The sequence below is a fragment of the Armigeres subalbatus genome, chromosome 3, assembly GCF_024139115.2.
Source record: "Armigeres subalbatus isolate Guangzhou_Male chromosome 3, GZ_Asu_2, whole genome shotgun sequence".
In the NCBI taxonomy this organism is placed as follows: domain Eukaryota; kingdom Metazoa; phylum Arthropoda; class Insecta; order Diptera; family Culicidae; genus Armigeres; species Armigeres subalbatus.
The window spans coordinates 352725219-352745073 of NC_085141.1; the positions used below are offsets into that span (position 1 = coordinate 352725219).

Sequence of the window (19855 nt, forward strand, 5' to 3'; positions counted from 1 at the left end):
ACTAATGTACAGCGACCCTCAGAACCCCGAACTAATGAAAATGAATTGGGACATGAAATTATACAATGCGTAGAAGACAAAACAAAACAACAGACGCTATTTTTATAATTGTATTTATTACCACTAGCGAGTAAGTGTAATGAATCACTATGCTGTTGTGGCGCGAAAGTGATAGAGACCTAAAAAATGGATAGCTAGGAGACATCATCCTCACCGTGGTCCTTTTTTGCTCTTTATACACATTTAGTGATGAAATTCGAAGAAAAAAAGATCGTATGGAGACGCGAAAATTTTCAAGAATAAAACCTTAGTGCGTAAGTTTACTGTAAGCTTAAGAAATGTGCAAAGTGAAATGTGACGACAGCGAAATATGGCATATGAGGAGGCGGGAGAGAAAGCAGAGAAACAAAAAAAAACAGCAGAAACCGTTATAATTTGTTGATTGTATATTATTGTAATGTAAACAACTGTATTATGATGCAAAAGTGAACAAGAATATTCTCAATAAAAATGAAACGAAACGATCGGAAGGTGTTTTTAAAGGTATCACATTTCCAACACTAGACCTACCTGGATACCTGGTTGGCTACAACGTCGATACACCTATGCCTGGGGTATTGTAGAGCCTTATAATCGTCGGTCTTGGGCGATGTTCCCCGAATGTTTAGGGTCCCCAGGTCCGATTCCACCGCGTGCAGCCAACGTGTTCGTGGCCTTCCACGAAGTCGCCGGCATCTATCCCGGTTCTCTGTTGAATTCTGTTTTCCCTATTTTTTCCTCTAGCATTCGCACTAAGTGTCCAGCCCACTATAGCCTGTCGCATTTTATACGATGCACAATATTTTCTTCTTTGTATACTTGATAGAGCCCATGATGCATGTGTCTGTATCACACACCATTTTCTAGTTTCCCTCCGAGTATTGTACGCAGCACTTTGCGCTCGAAAACCCCGAAAGCTCTCCGGTCCACCTTTTTTAACGTCCATGCTTTATGTCCATAAAGGGCCACTACTGGTAGAATCAGAGTTTTGTATGGGGGGCGCAGACACATTTCAATTGGTCTATGGTAATTTTTTTCTGTTCCGATCGCAGTGATACGATATTGTAATTTATCCGTAATGAATCTAATATAGATGATAAAGTTCTTGTATTCGGCAACTGAAATTTGAACTTGTTCGCATATTAGTGCCTAATATGCTGCTCTGTGCAAGTGTCCATATTGCCCCTAAAAAGGCATTTTTTGGGAAAATGATGTTCTATGATAAATTCAGATTCAGATCAGTACAAACATGTGTGCACAATATTCAATTATAATAGATCTTTCGACTGTGGTGCATTTTTTACCTGTATTTTAATCAGTTTTGTGTCAAAACCTTATTTTTAAACTTTAAATCTTATAATAAGTCCGATACAAATATTCAAAACAAATTATGTAACAAATTATGTAATATTTAATTAAAATTATGTCCTACTGCTTTCCAAAAGGTCAAGGGGGAGGGGAATAAAAAAAAATATATCACTTGTCATAAGACGAGATACTGTACAATGCCTTACTGTTGAGGTCCAAATAATTGTATCTTGACAAGATACAATTTCGAATTCAACAGTACAGGCTCGTCTTATGACAAGTGATATATTTTTTATTATTCCCCTCCCCTTGACCTTTCGGAGAGCAGTAGGACATAATTTTAATAAAATATTTGTAACGGCCTAATTCCGCAAATGCAGCGAAAATTTACATTTTTAGTTGTATTTTCATGTTTGAATTGAATTTTAATTCGATTTTAACGGTGAGGCTAATGTGGAGCATTCTCTTGAAGATCATTTAACTTTGACATGATAAAACTTGTCAATAAGCTCAAATTAAGGGTGGCTCATGTTGCCCCGTATGCTCGTATTGCCCCAACTACCCCTAAAGCTAAAGCCAATTTGGGAAAAACTCGTTCGAGATTTGCACTTCACCTTCACCTTTGCTAGCGAGTCCGCTTGAATGAAACTTATTGCGAGAACATCGATCAGGGTGTCTATACTACCTGGAAAAACATGGAATAGCTGGAATTATCAGGGAATTTCTCCCCACTTGGAAAATATTTGGAATTATCAGGGAATTCCTGATATAATCAGGAAAATTTCAATACCCGGTGATCATAGTGACTTTGGCTGCCTTTGACGAGAAAAAAGTTACACCATGCACGCCTGGTGGCATATATAACTGTTGGCAAACGCGTCTAATCTTGTACTAGGGTGGGTGTACCAATTGTCGCCATACATAAGAACAACTATTTTTAAATAAATAAGTAAAAGACATGTGGGTGAACTTAATATATCAAGCGAAAGGTTTTACCTCCTGCTCCTTAGAGCAGCTGTGAAAACCACAATAAAATTTGTTATTATCCGCAAAATTGATTAATCCATAAAAGGAACGCATGCACCAGTTGTGGCACTATTCTTAATTTTGGTTCCTTATTTGGCAAATCCCATTGTTTTCTTATGGGATTGGCCAAATAGGGACCACTAGTGCGACAACTGGTGCAAAGTACGTCAAAAATTAAGCAAAATCAATTTTTACAATTATGCTTTGCTTGTTTTGGAGGAGTTCAAAGGTTTTATCGTATCATATGAATATGCTTTATCGATATGAACTTGGTTTGCGGTTATTTGATTGGCCATTTGGCATATAAATCACTAGTGCGACAACTGGTGCTATAGCCACAACTGGTACACCTAGCCTAATTAATTTATTCTCCGACGCACAATGCACATACCCAGGTTTCGAGACTATTTTGTGTCCTATTACGAATGAGTGTGAACACAGATAACAGACGTTTATGCAGGAACAAATTTTATTTGAAAACGTTTGTAAATTTTCAAAATAAAATACGTTGAAAGTCAATGACTCACTACCGCCATCTACTCAACTTATTGCGTCAATAAATCTGACATCAGAGACGATCGAAATGTGCGCATGTCGATCTGTCAACAACCGGTAAAAACCTGTAAAAACATTACAACGTTCCGAATTTAATGGAAATCGCGAAATTCAAAAAGGTGGAAAAGGGGTGGACCAGCAGCATCTATTTCGAAATGTGAAAAAAAAAAGTATGATAAAACGGTAGATGAACAGTCATATGGAGAGAAATCAATCACAGTAGCTGTTGGTTTTTATGCACTTGGTAAATAACGGTATATTTGTAGTCGAAACTGTACGAATCTATAAACTTTTCACAGCTTTCTGGAGATACAGATAGATATATCTAGGCACTGCATAACAATCCTTGCTTCCTGGGGTTCACTGTTGAAGAATAAAGTGTCACAAAACAATGGAACATCTGCAATGTAAGTACATAATTGACAATTATCAAAATCAATAAGTTTTTCATTCCATTATTCCATTAGGGTAAATGATCCAATAGTGGAGGAACTAAGCACGCCCCAACACTATTTAATCGTTTATAATTTAAAGATACCTCATTCCACTAACCTCACAGATTATTTCCAAACCTCTTTCAATTCTTTTTGCTGTGAGAATACATCGGTTCCTCCAGGATGTCAATGTTCCACCTAAAATGAGTCCTCCAAGTATTGGTACACTGCTCCCATAGTTGCGGTAATTTTTAATTCGTGTTCCTATAGTTGCGAATCCCATTGTTTACTCATGGAGCTCGCAACTATAGGAACACTACCGCAGCTATTGGTGCAAAGGTGATAAAATAATAAAGTAATATAATGATATTTACCGATTTATATCGAATTTCACGTCTGCAATTTGTTGTTTTGAGTTATGGTATGTCAATAAATCGATCAACGAAGCAGGTTGCTGCGTTAAATCCGCAGTTTTTGCGTAAAGAGCACTACCGCAACTATTGGTACACCCACAACCATCGGACCGTTTACCCTACAACAGGAAACAGCAATTGCCACTCTACATCTTGTTCTGCTACAGTATCCAGATAACGGTCAATATTGCTAAAGGCCACAATTTTTTTTCTGGAGAAGGATTGCAATGAAAATTGGAGCTGCTGTTGAACAAAGTAGAACTGTTGGAGCAAAATCTAGTGAATGCTCAAAAGATCTTGCCAAACCACCTGATTCAAATTCTGGAGCAGGGCTGGTGAGAAATAAAAATTTGAGTAAGGATCATCAAACAAACGATACGGCCGTTTCGAGGATTTACTACACGCTCGGCAATGGAAATGTACTGTATAATGTGGCTTTGCATATCTGGGGGTTTCATTGAAGGCAAGCTGTATCAAAAGAAGATGGAAACTACGCTGGCGCAAGAAGAAAGCAATCGAGAAGAAGTTATAGAGAATAGTTGAAAATTTTTGTATAATTTTATTATATATTGTTAAAGCTCGTGTACTCTGCATCGAAGCTTAGAACCGGTGTTAGGGCGCAATCGTTAATGTGAACATTTTTATATTCGGTTATTTACTGCAAATAAATTCTTTTTCGAGTCCCTATAATCAAGCAGGTATCTCAAGCATACCGCATCGTTATATTGCTGCATGATTGAGTGTTTAATTTTGATAAAATATCGAAAATAAAATTCCCTGACTTTCCCTGACTTTCCAGACCATTCCTCAAAAAATTCCAGATATGAAAAATGTTTTTTTTTTAATTCCTAGAAACGTAATAAAATCTCTGCATGTGTGAATCATTTAAGTCCATATGAGTTCCTGAGCTACTGGAAACCTAATCACTTCTAGAAACAGAACATTAAGGATTTGTATATAGGTAATTCTGGTCGTTCACAAAGATTCAAGTAAATGCGCATAACTCCTGAAATATTTTCATATTTCTAGACCAACATTCAAAAAGGCGTAACAGCCTAAAATAAGATTTTACAGGTTTCTAAAATTGGCTCCAATCAATGTTATAAGTTTTCTGGTGCCTTCATCCACCATTAGGAATTCTCACGGACTCCCTGGAGTCGCAATATAGACATCCAAGACAACTGATGGACTTCTTCAAATCGTTGAAGTTTTCATTATCTTTCTGGAAATTTGTGTGAACTCTTGTATCTTTTGACACGACTTTTGAACTTCCAAACAGTCGGAGAAGCTTCTAGAAATCCTTCTAATGCTGTAAAAATCGTACGGATTAGGTATTTTCGAGAACATCGAGAAACCTCCATTGGCTCTCAAGTATGATTACGGAGTAAGCATTCTTATTCACTCTCTGTGGAGTTTATAGACTTCTAAAATTAGTTACGGATCAATCCCTTCAAGCTCACATAATTCTATGCAGCACTTACAGTAAGCCCAGCAAAACACTCTAACCATTGCAATACTTTAAATAATTTGGCCTGAATTATTTATTTGAACACCGTCTTCAATTTATAGATTCTTTCACGAAGACATTCAATTCAAATTTGAGTAAATACTATACAATCTACCAAGTTTTTGGAGCAGAGCTTTTGAAAAAATCTACTGAACATCTATCGAGGAGATTTTTGGGATTTTTTACTTATCAGTGAGAATTCTGAGGTACAAAATTATCATAGATCAAGCAGAATATTTCCCGATTAAATTGTTTTAAAAACGCCAGCAGCGAATGTAAAACTGAAACATTACTGTTGATAACAACATTATCCGCCTCTTGCGTCCAAGCATAATTATGGAGTATCGAGTAACGTTTAATTGAGACCTTCACCACCTACGTATATGAGGTAGACCATAATATATTATGATGCTCTTTTATCCACTGTCATTCTCTCTACATGACCATTATTTTGACCACCTAAGGACGTGAGGATCGACCAATGACTGTATAAGCCCATCATTAAATGGAAGTTCCCGAAAATTTTTAAAACATTACCTACAGAATCTTGTTTAGAGATACTATTCGTTGTTTTATTTTTTAACAATCTTCCTAGTTGATTGTATGTTGAACGGTTCTGAACTATAGCCTATTTCAGTCATTTGATTCAGTTTTGACTGCTTTCACGAGATAGTTTTCAAACATTTGGGCGTTACATTTTCATCAGAAAGTATGTGATATATTAGGTTTTTAATTAGAGTTGGTTACTAGTCAGCAATTTAAATTCATCAGGATAGATCGCATTATATGAAATGTTCCTATATCATAAGTACATCAACATAATTTTATAAGGAATGACTCTCCCGATTGATGATTAAGTACCGCCATCGGGGGTGACAATGGGTCTGGGGGGTGAGAATGAGTCAACGCTCTCACCGGCAGTCTGGTCGTACAGCAAAATCGTTCAAAAAGGTCTCTTATATTTTAGTCTTCTTGCCCTCAGATACATTCAATCTATTCTAGAAGCATTCTAAGTAGCTGAAACAGTGACCCATTCTCACCCCCATTTGACCCATTGTCGGTATTTGAACAAATTTTCAGAACTTATTTTGCTTGATGGGAACATGACAATTCAAAACGACTCCGACACAAAATCACTCAAACTAAATAATCTAAAAAATAAAAGGGGTGTTTAAAAAATTCTATCAGGTCTCAACAGTGACCATTTGAGCAACGTGGCTTTTAACCTCTGTTATTGCTTAGAGAATCATAGAAACAAACTCGATCACAATGGGGAACATGAAAAGGCCTCGTAGTAGACTTTTAGTCTAGAGACTGCCAACAGCCACAAAAAAATCTTTATAGCTTGATAGTGGAGGTGGTTGTCGAATATAACTGCCTCGGAGTATTGTTTATCGGCTATGCAGTCTGATGACCAGCTAAAGCGCAATATTAATTCTGATCCGGATCCGACGATTCAGTACTTTTATCGGTCCTTTTTCAATGGATTAAAATTGGTTAGTTTAGTATACATTGCTAGAAATAAAAAAAATCACTATAAATAAGTATCAATATTGGGTTTGTGATTTTTTTTCCCTGACCTCAATCAAAATTCCCTGACTTTCCCTGACATTCCAGGTTCAAAATGAAATTCCCTGACTTTCCCTGACTTTCCAGGTTTTTCCAGGTAGTCGACACCCTGCTCGCCATAACAAAAAGGTGGTAGAGAATTAACACTGTTGTTTACAGTTTAGAACCAAATCCAGATGTCGCACATGTTGGGGTAGGGATTCAGTGCTCCACCTTCTCCCCCTGGTTCGGTTCCTGATTCGCTTTACTGTTCATCCCGAACCATTTTCGATCTAATAATCTTTTCGGACAAATCGGCACCAACATTTCATAGGGCCAAAACTCACGTCGCTGCTGGTTCGCGCCATTTATAGAAAAAAAAAAAACAAGGGTTCGCTGCTTCCATCAGTGGTGTTGGACTGCGTGGTTGGGCTCAAATTGGCCCACCAGTGACGTGAGAATCTCTTGTTTACAAAACGCCAAACGAAATTCGGCTAGATGTCTTTCAGCTTAACGTGTTATTCGACTAAGTGGCATTCGGACGAACAGCTTCCGCCGAATGACTTTTGGGTGGAAGTAACAAGGCCGGAATATGTTTGGCCGAATTTATAATATGGCCGAAAACATCGTTTAGCCGAAATGGACATAAGTCCAAAATGTCGTTAAACCGAACAGGTCATTTGGTTAATACTATTAACTTAATAGATTCGTTTGGCCAAATAGGTAATTTGACCAAAAATGCTGGCCATTCCATCCAAACGGCATTTTCGGCCAGATTACTTATTTAGTCAAACAACCAAACGACCTGTTGGGCTTAAGCAAAAAAAAAATTCGCCTGAACTGTTTTCGATCTAATAACCGTTCCGACTAACCGATCATTTTGGCCAAATAGCTTCTCGTTGAATGATTTTCTGTCTGACGACCCTTCACCCTTTGATTATTTTCTAGTGGAATTGCCGAAGAACTTATTATAGACAATGCACTAAAATTCCTTTAAAATTTTTCTTTTAAATAGGGGAACAGTTCGCCACTTCATCTCATAGCTCCTATTTTCAGCCCATCAAAAACAAAGCAATGGAAAGGAATTTGGTTTGTTTATTATTTTTGTGATTTTTTTCAGCAGTGAGCACGCACGTTGACGAATTTAGTGCCGTATTTCTTTGTTTAGCGATGAGATGGAAATATGTACAGTGAGATGGAGATCGGAACATTTCCCCTAAATCTTTGGGGCCATCCAGAAACCACGTGGTCATATATGTGGGGGGGGGGGGGGGGGGTTGGAAAATGACCACGATAAGCCACATGGGGGAGGGTGTTGCTCTCGAACCACGTGGTTTTTTTACACGAAAAACTTTTGGTGAATAACAATAGCGGTGTAAAAAATACAAATCATTAAAATTTAATGATTTAATCATTAAATGCAAAGCGCATCTTAGGGCCGATGCTCACGTAGCGTCTTTTCAACTCAGCGTAGGTGTGCATTGAGAAAAACCGGTAACGCAGCGTCGGTCGCAACGACGATGCATATCTGCGTTATTTGACCATCTTCCATCATAGATCTTGACCACCATAGATCCTATTTCCATAAAAAAATAAACGAAAAAACAGTCTCAATTTCCACAAAAAAAATTTCGCCGCAGATGGTTTTTGGCATCACTTTTGCATCAGCGGACTGCAGCTACAATTTTGAAAAATGTTCATGTTTTTAAAATAATCCAAGAAAAAATCTTAAGAAAAAAACTTATAAAGAATTTCTTGTGGATATTTAGGGAAAATCCAGTAAAGAAATTTCCTGTAAAAACTTTGACATTACTTCATACAATCCTGATAAAGTGCTGACATGCAGAATGGTTTTTGAACAATTCTCTCTGAAAAATTTTTCTTGGAAATTTTGCTACAAATTGTTAATGAAAAAAAAAAACAAAACATCTCCAGTGTAGGTTCCGAAAAAATTTCCTTAAAACTCCGATAAAAATTCCATGTGAATTCTGTCTGAAAATTCAAAACAGTCCCGTGGGAAAAACATATAATTTTCGGTGGAAAAAAATGTTCATATTTTCATATTTTTGCCTTTCTCGTATACTAAGTATACGGTAAAGGCTATATGATCGCTCCAAAAACAAACTTTTTATAGAAGGCCCGGAGACCCATAGTGTTATATACCGATCGACTCAGCTCGACGAATTGAGGTGATGTCTGTGTGTGTGTGTGTGTGTGTGTGTGTGTGTGTGCGCACCCACTCAAAAAAGAGTCACTCATTTTTCAGGCACTTATCATCAACCGATTTACTCGCAACAAGTTGCATTCGACGCAGGATACTCTACCATTGTTTCCTATTGAAAATTGGTCATATCGGACTATGGGCTCGGAAGTTATGGCCAAAATACCACTTTTTTATAGAAAAATTGAGTAAAAAAATGTCACTCATTTTTTAGGCACTTATCATTAACAGATTTACTCACAACAAGTTGCATTCGACGCAGGATACTCTACCATTGTTTCCTATTGAAAATTGATCATATCGGACTATGGGATCAAGAGTAATGGCCAAAATACTATTTTCATAATGCACGAGAAAGGCACCATCACCGCTAGGTGGATTAATCAGGTTTTTTAACATTCTAATGAATTTCTTCGACAAGTTCTTCCGAATCTTCACCAGAAATTCTTTTTCTTTTTTCGAACATTTTAAGGAGTGCACTTCAAAATGTTCAGTCTCCAAATAGCCTTGCGAGCAAAGGCGTAGGATTGCCAATCCGGGTGTTTTCGGGTGGAAACATTCTCGACACCCTAGGTATAATGTATCCATCGTATGTACTTGCTACACAAGATATATAATCGTGCAACGGCTGGCATATTAAAGCATTCAATTTATAAATGAGGAAATGCTAATAGAATATACTAAGTTGAACAGTAGACCAACTTCCAGTTGGAATGTGGTGCCATAGAAGAAGAAGAAAACTTCTACATTTTTCAAGAAAAAATCTTCGGAATTTCCAAGAGATATTAAACAGCCAATATTACATGAAACACTTTGATATTTTCGTTGGTTTTTTGTTTTTGGATATTTTTTTTCAAATTTGGAATTTTGAAATGATAATTTTGAAATAAAATTTGAAAAGTAAAAACATCGGAATTTCTTCAGAAAATTCATGATTGGTGTTTCAGATGAACTTTTTTCGATTTCCTACTGGAAAATTTTAGGAATTTCCATCGGAAATATTTTGGCATATTACGAATAATTTCTTTTGGAAATTAAAAAAAGAATTTCTTCTGGAAAATGAAAAAAAACCATTGGAAATTTTGAAGAATTTCATTTGAAGATTCATTAAAGTTGCCTAAGATTTTGAAAAAAATCTTTAGAGATTCTGTAAAAAAAAGTAAGCCGGAATTTTTTTTCTAATTTATACTGGAAACTCTTCAGAATTTGATGTTTATTGGAATTTTCATCGTAAATATGCATTTCGGATCCTTCTACGGATTCTTATAGTTCTTCAAAATTTCTACCGAACATTTGTCGGAACTCTTCCACAGAATTTCGGAAAAAAATGTCGTTGAAATTCTAAAGATTTTTCCGTGGAGACTCCGAAGAGTTTCTTGTCAATATTCCGAAGGGTTTCCCTTGCAACTCCAGAATAATTATTCTTGAAAATTCAGAAGATATTGGAATTTAAAATTAATCCAAGCAATAAATGTAGGCAATAATTTAGGCTTAAGAAGCCTAGTTGTTTATGATATTGAACAATTGGGATAACTGATCGAAATATTTAATAATGCACCTAAATGTTCTAAAGAGAGCTAGGCCACCATTTTCTTCAGTTAAGCCAGTGATTAATATTCAGGAATACGAGATGCTCAAGGTACTCCAAAACGTTCACAAGTTCAGCCCACGATATCTACCAGATCAATCAAGACATTTACAATGTCCTCATCATCGGTATATACCTAATCCGATGCAATATGCATTTGATCCTAATTTCCATTAACATGAGATCCAAGAGACAAGGTACCCAAAATTATCTTGAGTCAACATCAAGTTGCACAATGACAAATAGGTTTGTTCGCAAACTTTTTTGGAGGTCCTTATAAGCACTGGGTTCACGGACTTGAATGATCAAGTAGTTCAAACATTACGACTTGCAGGACGTTTTGTATAACCTAAAATGTCTGTAGTAGCTTGTATAAATAATAATTGAAGTCATGTCAACCCAATGGACCTACTGGAATATTATATCACACATCATTCATAAGTTGGTTAATTGGATAAATCGAATGATCCCAACAACAAAATAATAATTGGTCTATAATACATTCATTCCTCTATGAGTCGCTTATGAAAGGACCATTGACTGAAGCATATTCGAGATGTGGAAAAGAAGTTCCTTGGAAATTTATTCGAAAGAACCATCAGAGTGACCGATAAAATATTTTTAGTATGGCATCATTGGCTTCCACGAGACGATATCAAAATAAAATTTCAATGAAGAATTAGAAATTTTGAGAGATGAGCCAGCTCTGGACTGAAAATCTCTATAATAAAGAAAAAAATAGAAATTTTCCATAATAAAATTAGAAATTGCCAATATGAAATCAGGGTATGAGTATTAAATAAATATAAAATTCCATAAATAGTTGAAAAATTTCCACAAAACAATAATAAATTGACACTTGTAAAAGCAAAAATTGCAATTATGAAATAAAAATTTTCCATAAAGAAATCAAAATGTTCTACGAAAAAAATACAAAATTTTCATGAAAAAATCAATATTAGCAATAAACAATTACAAAAAATTTCACAAAATAAATATTTTTTTCCACAAAAACATTTTTTTTCCACAAAATCTCTATATAATACAAATGAGTTGAGATTTCCTTCCTTACGATTTAACTCGCGAACGGGTTGACCGATTTGCAGAATTTTCCCCCAATCGATTCGCTGGTGAATTTAACGGGGAAATGTAAAAAGTAATTAAAATACAATTTTGGGTCAGCTGTTGAGGAAAACAAACGCACGAAAATTGATCTAGAGTGCGGTGCTGCAAATAGTTCATTGTGACAATTGCAACATTTGAGCAATGCTGGGTTTCTTTCACATCAATAAAGAGCTATAAAAAATAAGGAAATTTCTATTAAAAAAATACTAAAAAGCAATCAAATTGATAAAATTTTCCATGAACTTCAAACGCTTTTAAAGAAAGGGTAATCTATGGAAAAATGCTCAATTTCATTGCTTTTTTATATTCTTGAATGGAAAATTTTCTTTTGTTTAATTCAGGCAATGGAATATAAAGGACATTGTGTTACGGTTCTGATTAGAATCATAGAATCTTAGCATAATGAAGAGAGTTTTGAGATTCTGAATAAAACTTGTATACCCTTAGAAAAACCGAATAATATTGGAAGGTAAACTAATTTGATGATTCTTTAAACAATACTGGAATTTCTACAGGAATGCTACTCAAAAGAAACAACAGTAGGAGGTTTTATTTGCATACATAAGAATACATAATAACTTTGTGATTCTCTGATAAACTTTTTGATGTAAGAGTTCAGTTCAGATTCTTCGCTGAATAGTTTTAGGGAAATTTAAAAAAATATAATATAATTAAAAAAATAGCGTTTAAGTTCTGTATAATTTTCAATGGAAATTTTGAACCGATAATGCTCGAGAAGTACTTGCAAGCACTCGGAGTGTTCGAGAGACGGATGCTGAGAGAGTGAAATCAGTACACTCTAAAAAATCATCACGTCATATTCACGTGAAAAATCACGTAACTCGTCTGTCTTGAACAAACGACGATTTTTACGTGATGTTAGTAATGCTTACCGGAAGGAAATTCACGTAACTTACACTAAAAATCTTGGTGAATATGACTGTATACCCACGTAAACAATTTAAGTGAGATTGTGTTAGTGTGATTGCAGCTTCGGCATTTGCGGAAGACCTGCATTGTAAACAAGAATGAATGATACATAACCTAAACATAATGAGGCTTTGCGGAGGTAAGTGATATTTTCCGTACCTGAATTTTTCCTCCTTGGAAAAAATCAACGAAGGTTGGATAAAATTTATTAGAATCGTTGTAAAATGATGTGAAAGAAAAGGAAGCTGCTTGGAAGTCTAGAGCTACAGTTGTTGAATACGCCCCTAGCGTAAATGCGCACCCTATCACCCAAAACACACATAGATGCAAAGTAGTGATTATGACACACCTTCCCATCCATTATATTGCCCATGATTGAATGCCTTTGTAAGAGCTAGCTTTGTATTCGATCGAGAATCAAAACACGCAGTTTATCGTTGAAAGATTAAAACTAAACTCATAGCTCCTTAGCTCCTAAATTATACTTATTCTATAAAGAAGTGAAATCAAGAAATCGTGCTAATCTACAGAAGTTTACTAGGTAGTATCCTAAATTGAACATGCCTTAAAATCTTGTTATTCTAAACTAAATATCTATTCCACAGTGCTTGCCTAAAGTATCTAAATACTTAACCTAAAATCCTTTCTATATCTATATCTACGTGCAAAGGTAACTACTATTAATCGAACTATTTACATGAACTTATTCAACGGCTATTTTAGTACGGATTTATTTAGTCACACAGCACTAGTTTGTGAGTAGTAGCATATACGACCCCCGGTGATTCGAAGCCTAGATTCCTTCCCGTAAACGTAGGACAAACGGGACTAAACGTAAGTGCAAATAGATAAAAACAACATTGAACTTGATTCAGGACGGTGTAAAACCGTTATTTACATTGTAACGATTGTAGTCTGTAAGACGTAATATCATTGCAGGAATATATTAATACTAGGATAAGAACATAAATCCTCTCGTTCCGGTCGTTCCTCACCTGTATTAATATCTCGGAAATTCACCCGTCAATTGGTTGGCTAATCTCCAACATTTTAATATATTCGTTTACGAGTCGGCGCGGTCAGATACGGTATGTCGAATCGAGGTCGGTCAAATAAAGGCAGCAATGCCGGTGGTAGTGAAAAAGGTGCAATCGGTGGTGTGCAAGTGGTGGTCACAAGTGAAACTATTGAACCAGAACCCTCCTTCCCAGGACAGTCGTGCAGAGTTTGCCGTACAAGCGACACCGAAGAGATGGTGAGGTGTGATACATGTCTCAAATGGTACCACTTTACCTGCGTTGGCGTCACTCAAGCTATCGAGAATAATCCTTGGGACTGTGTATACTGCGCGCAATCACTGAACGTTCCTGGTAAGCTACCAAGTCGGAGAGACGGCGGAATTTCCTGCGGTGGTACAAAGAAGAAGCAGACTGTCAAGGTTTCTGGTGGTAGCAACAAATGTTCGCAGCCGAATGATCTGCTCACACCCAGATCGTCGAATCCATGTCAGACAGGACTGGGGCTGGAACCTAAAAGAACGAGAAGAAGAAGTCATCGAAAGGAAAACGGATATACCGGATCATCTCTCCCAAGATCAGCAGCAGGTAAAACAGATCGCCGAGTTAACACTGAAAGAATACGCAATTCCTGCGATCATTAGTAAAAAACTGCAGTCTAAAACTAGCGCCGAGGAATTATTGAAGGAGACGGACGGTCGCCCACCGAAAAACAACAGCGGAAGAAGTAATTCGATAGTTTCCGGTGCCTCTAACAGATCTACACAATCTCTCGCCAAACTGCGACTGCAAAACTTGAAGAAGAACGGATCCTTAATCAAAAGAAGATTGAACAGGAACAAGCATACTTGGATGAGAAATACAAACTACTGGAAGAGCTAGCAAGTGATGACGGATCAAACATGTACAGCGAATCGGAAGCCATAGAAAATGGATACCTCAAGCCCAATCAAGTCACCATTCACAACCGGAGGATCAGCGTTCGTTACCTGAAGAATCAATTGCATCTGAATCATTCGTAACTAGAAATCAACAACGCAACGATCGAACTAGAACATTTGTGAATGCACAACGTAACGTCCAGCAGCGTATTCCAGAGTGCATCGCTCACGCACCACAACCCGAAGAAGAGATCTGTTCACTAACTAGAAACCAGTTAGCAGCACGACAGGCTATATCCAGGGAGCTGGCCCAGTTTTCCGGTGATCGGGAGGATTGGCCTCTATGGATAGCCAGATTCAATAACACAGGGGCGGTGGGTGGTTTCACGGAGGACGAAAACATATTTCGGTTGCAGAAAAGTCTTCGAGGCCGTGCTTTCGAAGCTGTAAGGTGCCGTTTGGTTCATCCTTCTAACGTTCCTGGTGTATTGAAAACGCTTAAGATGATGTTCGGACAGCCTGAATCCATAGTTCATACGCTCATAGAAAAATTCACTCCCTACCGGCCATAAGAGAGGATAAGCTTGAAACTCTGGTGGACTTCGCCGTGAGCGTGGAGAACTTTTGTGCAACTGTAGATGCCTGCGGCCTGGACGAATACCTCTACAACGCAACTCTTCTACACCAGCTTGTGGGCAAGCTACCTCCCACAATTAAACTGAACTGGGCACAGCACAGGGTTTCCCTTCCAAGTGTCAACCTAGCATCATTCAGTAATTGGGTTTATTCGCTTGCGGAAGCTGCCAGCACAGTGACCGTTCCAAATATCACCCATTCTACAACCATGAAGAGTGAGAGAAGTGGAGCGAAGAAAGGGAATGCCTTTGTGAACGCCCACTCAGAGAGCAATCTACCTGAGTACAATACATCGCGCCCATACAACAGAAGGAACATCAACGAATGCCGTGTGTGCAGTGAAACTTGCAAATCAATAGACAATTGCAAGCGCTTTCTGGAACTTTCTCGTGATTCGCGCTGGGCCATAGTGAGAGAATTTGGACTCTGTCGTCGTTGCCTCTCTCGTCACGACGGTGAATGCAAAGCCAAACCTTGCGGGAGAAACGGATGCCAGTTTAAACATCATATGCTGTTGCACAATGATCAAAAACAGCAACTACAAACTACTTCGGGATCATCTTCACCGTCAACATTGTCATCTGAGCACGCCCCGAGCAGGAGAACCCGGCAGCAGGACCTAGTTCAACATCGCACAGCTGCCACACGCATCAGACAAAATCAAGCGACATACTTTTCCGTTATATTCCCGTTGTGCTGTACGGAGCGCATAAATCAATTCGCACACATGCATTCCTGGACGACGGTTCTGATCTTACGTTACTTGACGAAGAGTTAGCCCACGAGCCACAGCTGAACGGAGAAATAAGATCCCTTTGTCTACACTGGACCGGGGGAACGCAGCGTCAAGAGGTTAAGTCGAAGGTTATCGAGCTAGAAATAGCCGGCTCACGAAATGGGTCCAAAAGATTCGCCATCAGCGGTGTGCGTACCGTAAAGAACTTCTACTTCCACATCAAACTATGGATATGGAGGAGCTTTCTTCACTACACTCTCATCTAAAGGGAATTCCAATTGACTCATACCATGGCGTTCGACCTCGAATGTTAATCGGACTGAAGAACCAGCATCTCAGCATCGCTCTCAAGTGCCGCGAAGGAAAGCCGAATGATCCTGTAGCTATCAAAACTCGATTAGGCTGGACGGTGTGTGGTGCTGGTACAGCAGAATCTGCAACCAGTCCGGTGCACTCTGTCTACCATATAGGTTCTAGTGAGAACTATCGACAATCCGACGACGATCTGCACCAAACTATTAAAGAGTATTTTGCACTGGACAGCATGGGAATTATGAAGCCACAGGAAATAAGTCTGTCTGTTGACGATCAACGAGCACAATCTCTTCTTCAATCACAAACCAAGCTCATAGGACAACGCTACGAAACCGGTTTACTCTGGCGCCACGACTCAATCCGTCTGCCGGACAGCCAAGCGATGGCTATACGACGTTTTACTGTCTCGAGAAGCGCATGAAGAAGGACGAAGCACTCGCAAACATACTGAGGGAGAAAATATCCGAACACCTTAACAAAGGTTACATACGAAAGTTATCCGAGGACGAGCTACGCCAATCATTTCATCGCATCTGGTACCTTCCCATGTTCCCAGTAACAAACCCAAACAAGCCAGACAAGGTGAGAATAGTTTGGGACGCGGCTGCTGAGGCTTTTGGGACATCACTCAACTCAGCGTTATTGAAAGGCCCAGAAAACTCCTCATCCCTGTTTGCTGTGTTGACTCGATTTCGAGAGCACCCCATAGCTCTGACAGGTGACATACGGGAGATGTTTCATCAAGTTCTCATCCGGAATGAAGACCAACAGTGTCAACGCTTCTACTGGAGAGACGATAACGGCCAGATAGCGACCTACGCGATGTGCGTGATGACCTTCGGTGCTTGCTGCTCCCCTAGCTGTGCCCAGTACGTTATGAGATTGAACGCCGCTCGCTTTGCTCAAGACTATCCAGCAGCAGTGGAGGTGATAGAGAACAGACATTACGTAGATGATATGTTGGTTAGCGTGGACACTGAAGAGGAAGCCATCAAACTAGCTCGGGACGTGAAGTTCGTGCACTCACAGGGTGGGTTCGAAATCCGAAATTGGACCAGTAATTCTCGGCGTGTCCTGGAATGCATGCATGGAAGTACCGACGAGGAAAAAAGCTTAGACCTCTCACCACAGATGACAACAGAAAAGTACTTGGAATGTGGTGGTGTACCTCTACAGACGTCTTCACCTTCAAGGTCAAATGGGATCGTTACGATACAGACTTGTGGGAAGGTAATCGCCGACCTACGAAACGGGAGGTTCTACGAGTTCTAATGACGATATTTGATCCGCTAGGCCTTATCGCACCATTCTTGATGTTTTGAAAATACTTCTGCAAGAAATCTGGCGAAGCGGAATCAAATGGGACCAGAAGATTGACGACAATGCCTTTGGCAAATGGTGTAGTTGGCTTAACGTGCTGCCCTTGGTAGAGCAAGTTCAAATAAAACGGTGTTTTTGTCCCCAGCTAGCCCCGAAATACTACGAGGTACAACTACATACATTTGTAGACTCTAGCGAGAATGGTATGGCCGCTGCATGCTACCTTCGATTCGTTCAAGATGAAGCCGTTCACTGCTGTCTAGTCGCCGCCAAAACAAGAGTCGCCCCGCTAAAATATCACTCGATCCCACGGCTCGAGCTTATGGCAGCTGTTATCGGAACAAGACTCTCCCGAACTGTACTCGATTCTCTCTCGTTCAATGTGAGCAAACTGTTCTATCACTCTGACTCTCAGGATGTAATCTGTTGGTTATACTCAGATCATCGCCGGTACACACCGTTTGTTGCATGCCGAGTCAGCGAAATATTGGAAGCAACAGAACTAGATCAATGGCGCTGGGTTCCCACAAAGCTCAATGTCGCAGATGAAGGAACAAAGTGGGGAAAGCTGCCAGATATGACTACAGATTCCAGATGGTTTAATGGACCACAATTCCTGCAGCAACCAGAGAAAGAATGGCCATCTCAATTAGCAAGAAACAGCCAGACGGATACGGAGCTTCGCCCCCGTCTTTTAACTCACCACGCCATCTCGAGTCCGGCAATCCACGTCTCTAGTTGGAAGCGGCTAATCACGATATCCGCGTTCGTTCATCGTTTTATCGCAAACTGTCGTAGAAAAATACAGAAGAAATCCATTATCTGCGACACATTATCTACGGAGGAGTTGCAGATCGCCGAACGTTCCGTTATACGTCAAGTCCAGCGAGAAGTTTACCCATCCGAAATAGCTGCTCTCAAGGACTCCATGAATGGACCGACAAACTGCATTCCGAAGGCCAGTCCACTGTTCAAACTGACTCCCTGGCTAGACGACCAAGGTCTACTGCGAATGCGAGGAAGGATAAGTGCCTGCAGTTTAGCAACCGAAGACGCTAAAAACCCGATAATTCTCCCACGTGACCACCACACCACCTCACTCATAATTTCACATTATCATAATAAGTACCACCACATAAATCACGAAACCACGATAAATGAACTCAGACAGAGATACTGCATACCTCGTCTACGTGCGACGTATGCGAAGATACGCTACAACTGTCAATACTGTAAGAATCATCGTGCCGTACCAAGGCCTCCAATAATGGCCGACCTCCCTTCGGAACGACTCGATGCATTTGCACGGCCTTTCACCCATATTGGTATCGATTACTTCGGCCCAATCGAAGTTGCCTTAGGCCGTCGCGTTGAGAAACGGTGGGGAATGTTGATTACATGCCTAACCATTCGAGCCATCCATATCGAAGTGGTGCATACTCTGAGTACCGATTCCTGCATCATGGGGCTCCGTAACTTCGTAGCACGCAGAGGTACACCAAAGACCATCTACAGTGACCATGGAACCTGCTTCATAGGCGCTAGTCGCGAATTACTAGAGGCTGCGACGACAATCAATCAGGACGAGATTATGAAGGAGTTTAGTAGCACTGAAATATCTTGGAAGTTCATTCCACCAGCTTCGCCACACATGGGCGGTAGTTGGGAACGCCTTATTGGTACCGTGAAGCGCAACCTAATGGAAATTCGCCCCTGCATAAGCCCAATGACGAGATCCTGAGAAATCTTCTAACTGAGATCGAGAACACGGTTAACTCTCGGCCACTAACACACGTCCCGGTAGATGACGAATCTGCAGCTGCGCTTACCCTAATCACTTCCTTCTGGGGTCATCTGACGGGACGAAGCCCCTATGTGCTCTGGACGACAGAGGTAAAATGCTACGAAGAAACTGGCGAATGTCTCAACAACTAGCTAACCTGTTCTGGAAGCGTTGGCTGAGTGACTATTTGCCAGAAATCACACGCAGGACTAAATGGTACGAGTACCTGAAGCCAATCGAGATTGGCGATATAGTTGTCATCGCAGATCCGAAGTTACCCAGAATGTGTTGGCCCAAAGGTAAGGTCATCCAAACTAACATCAACAGTAAAGATAAGCAGGTAAGGTCAGCAACCGTGAGAACAGTCAACGGAGTATTCGAGCGTCCTGTATCAAAGCTGGCCGTTTTAGATGTAAGATGCGTACAACAGTAAGCTGATCCAATGGTCAGCGTACCCGGGGGGAGTGTTGAATA

At 39.5% G+C, this 19855-nt stretch overlaps 1 protein-coding gene across 1 annotated transcript; it reads left to right on the forward strand.

Moving 5' to 3' along the window:
* The first annotated feature begins 16270 nt into the window (after positions 1–16270).
* Positions 16271–19339, forward strand: LOC134222813 (uncharacterized). The gene is made up of 3 exons (XM_062701962.1): positions 16271–16535; positions 16589–17508; positions 17744–19339. Exons 1-3 carry the CDS (start codon positions 16271–16273, stop codon positions 19337–19339), a joined length of 2781 nt encoding a protein of 926 aa, XP_062557946.1.
* The last annotated feature ends 516 nt before the right edge of the window (positions 19340–19855 follow it).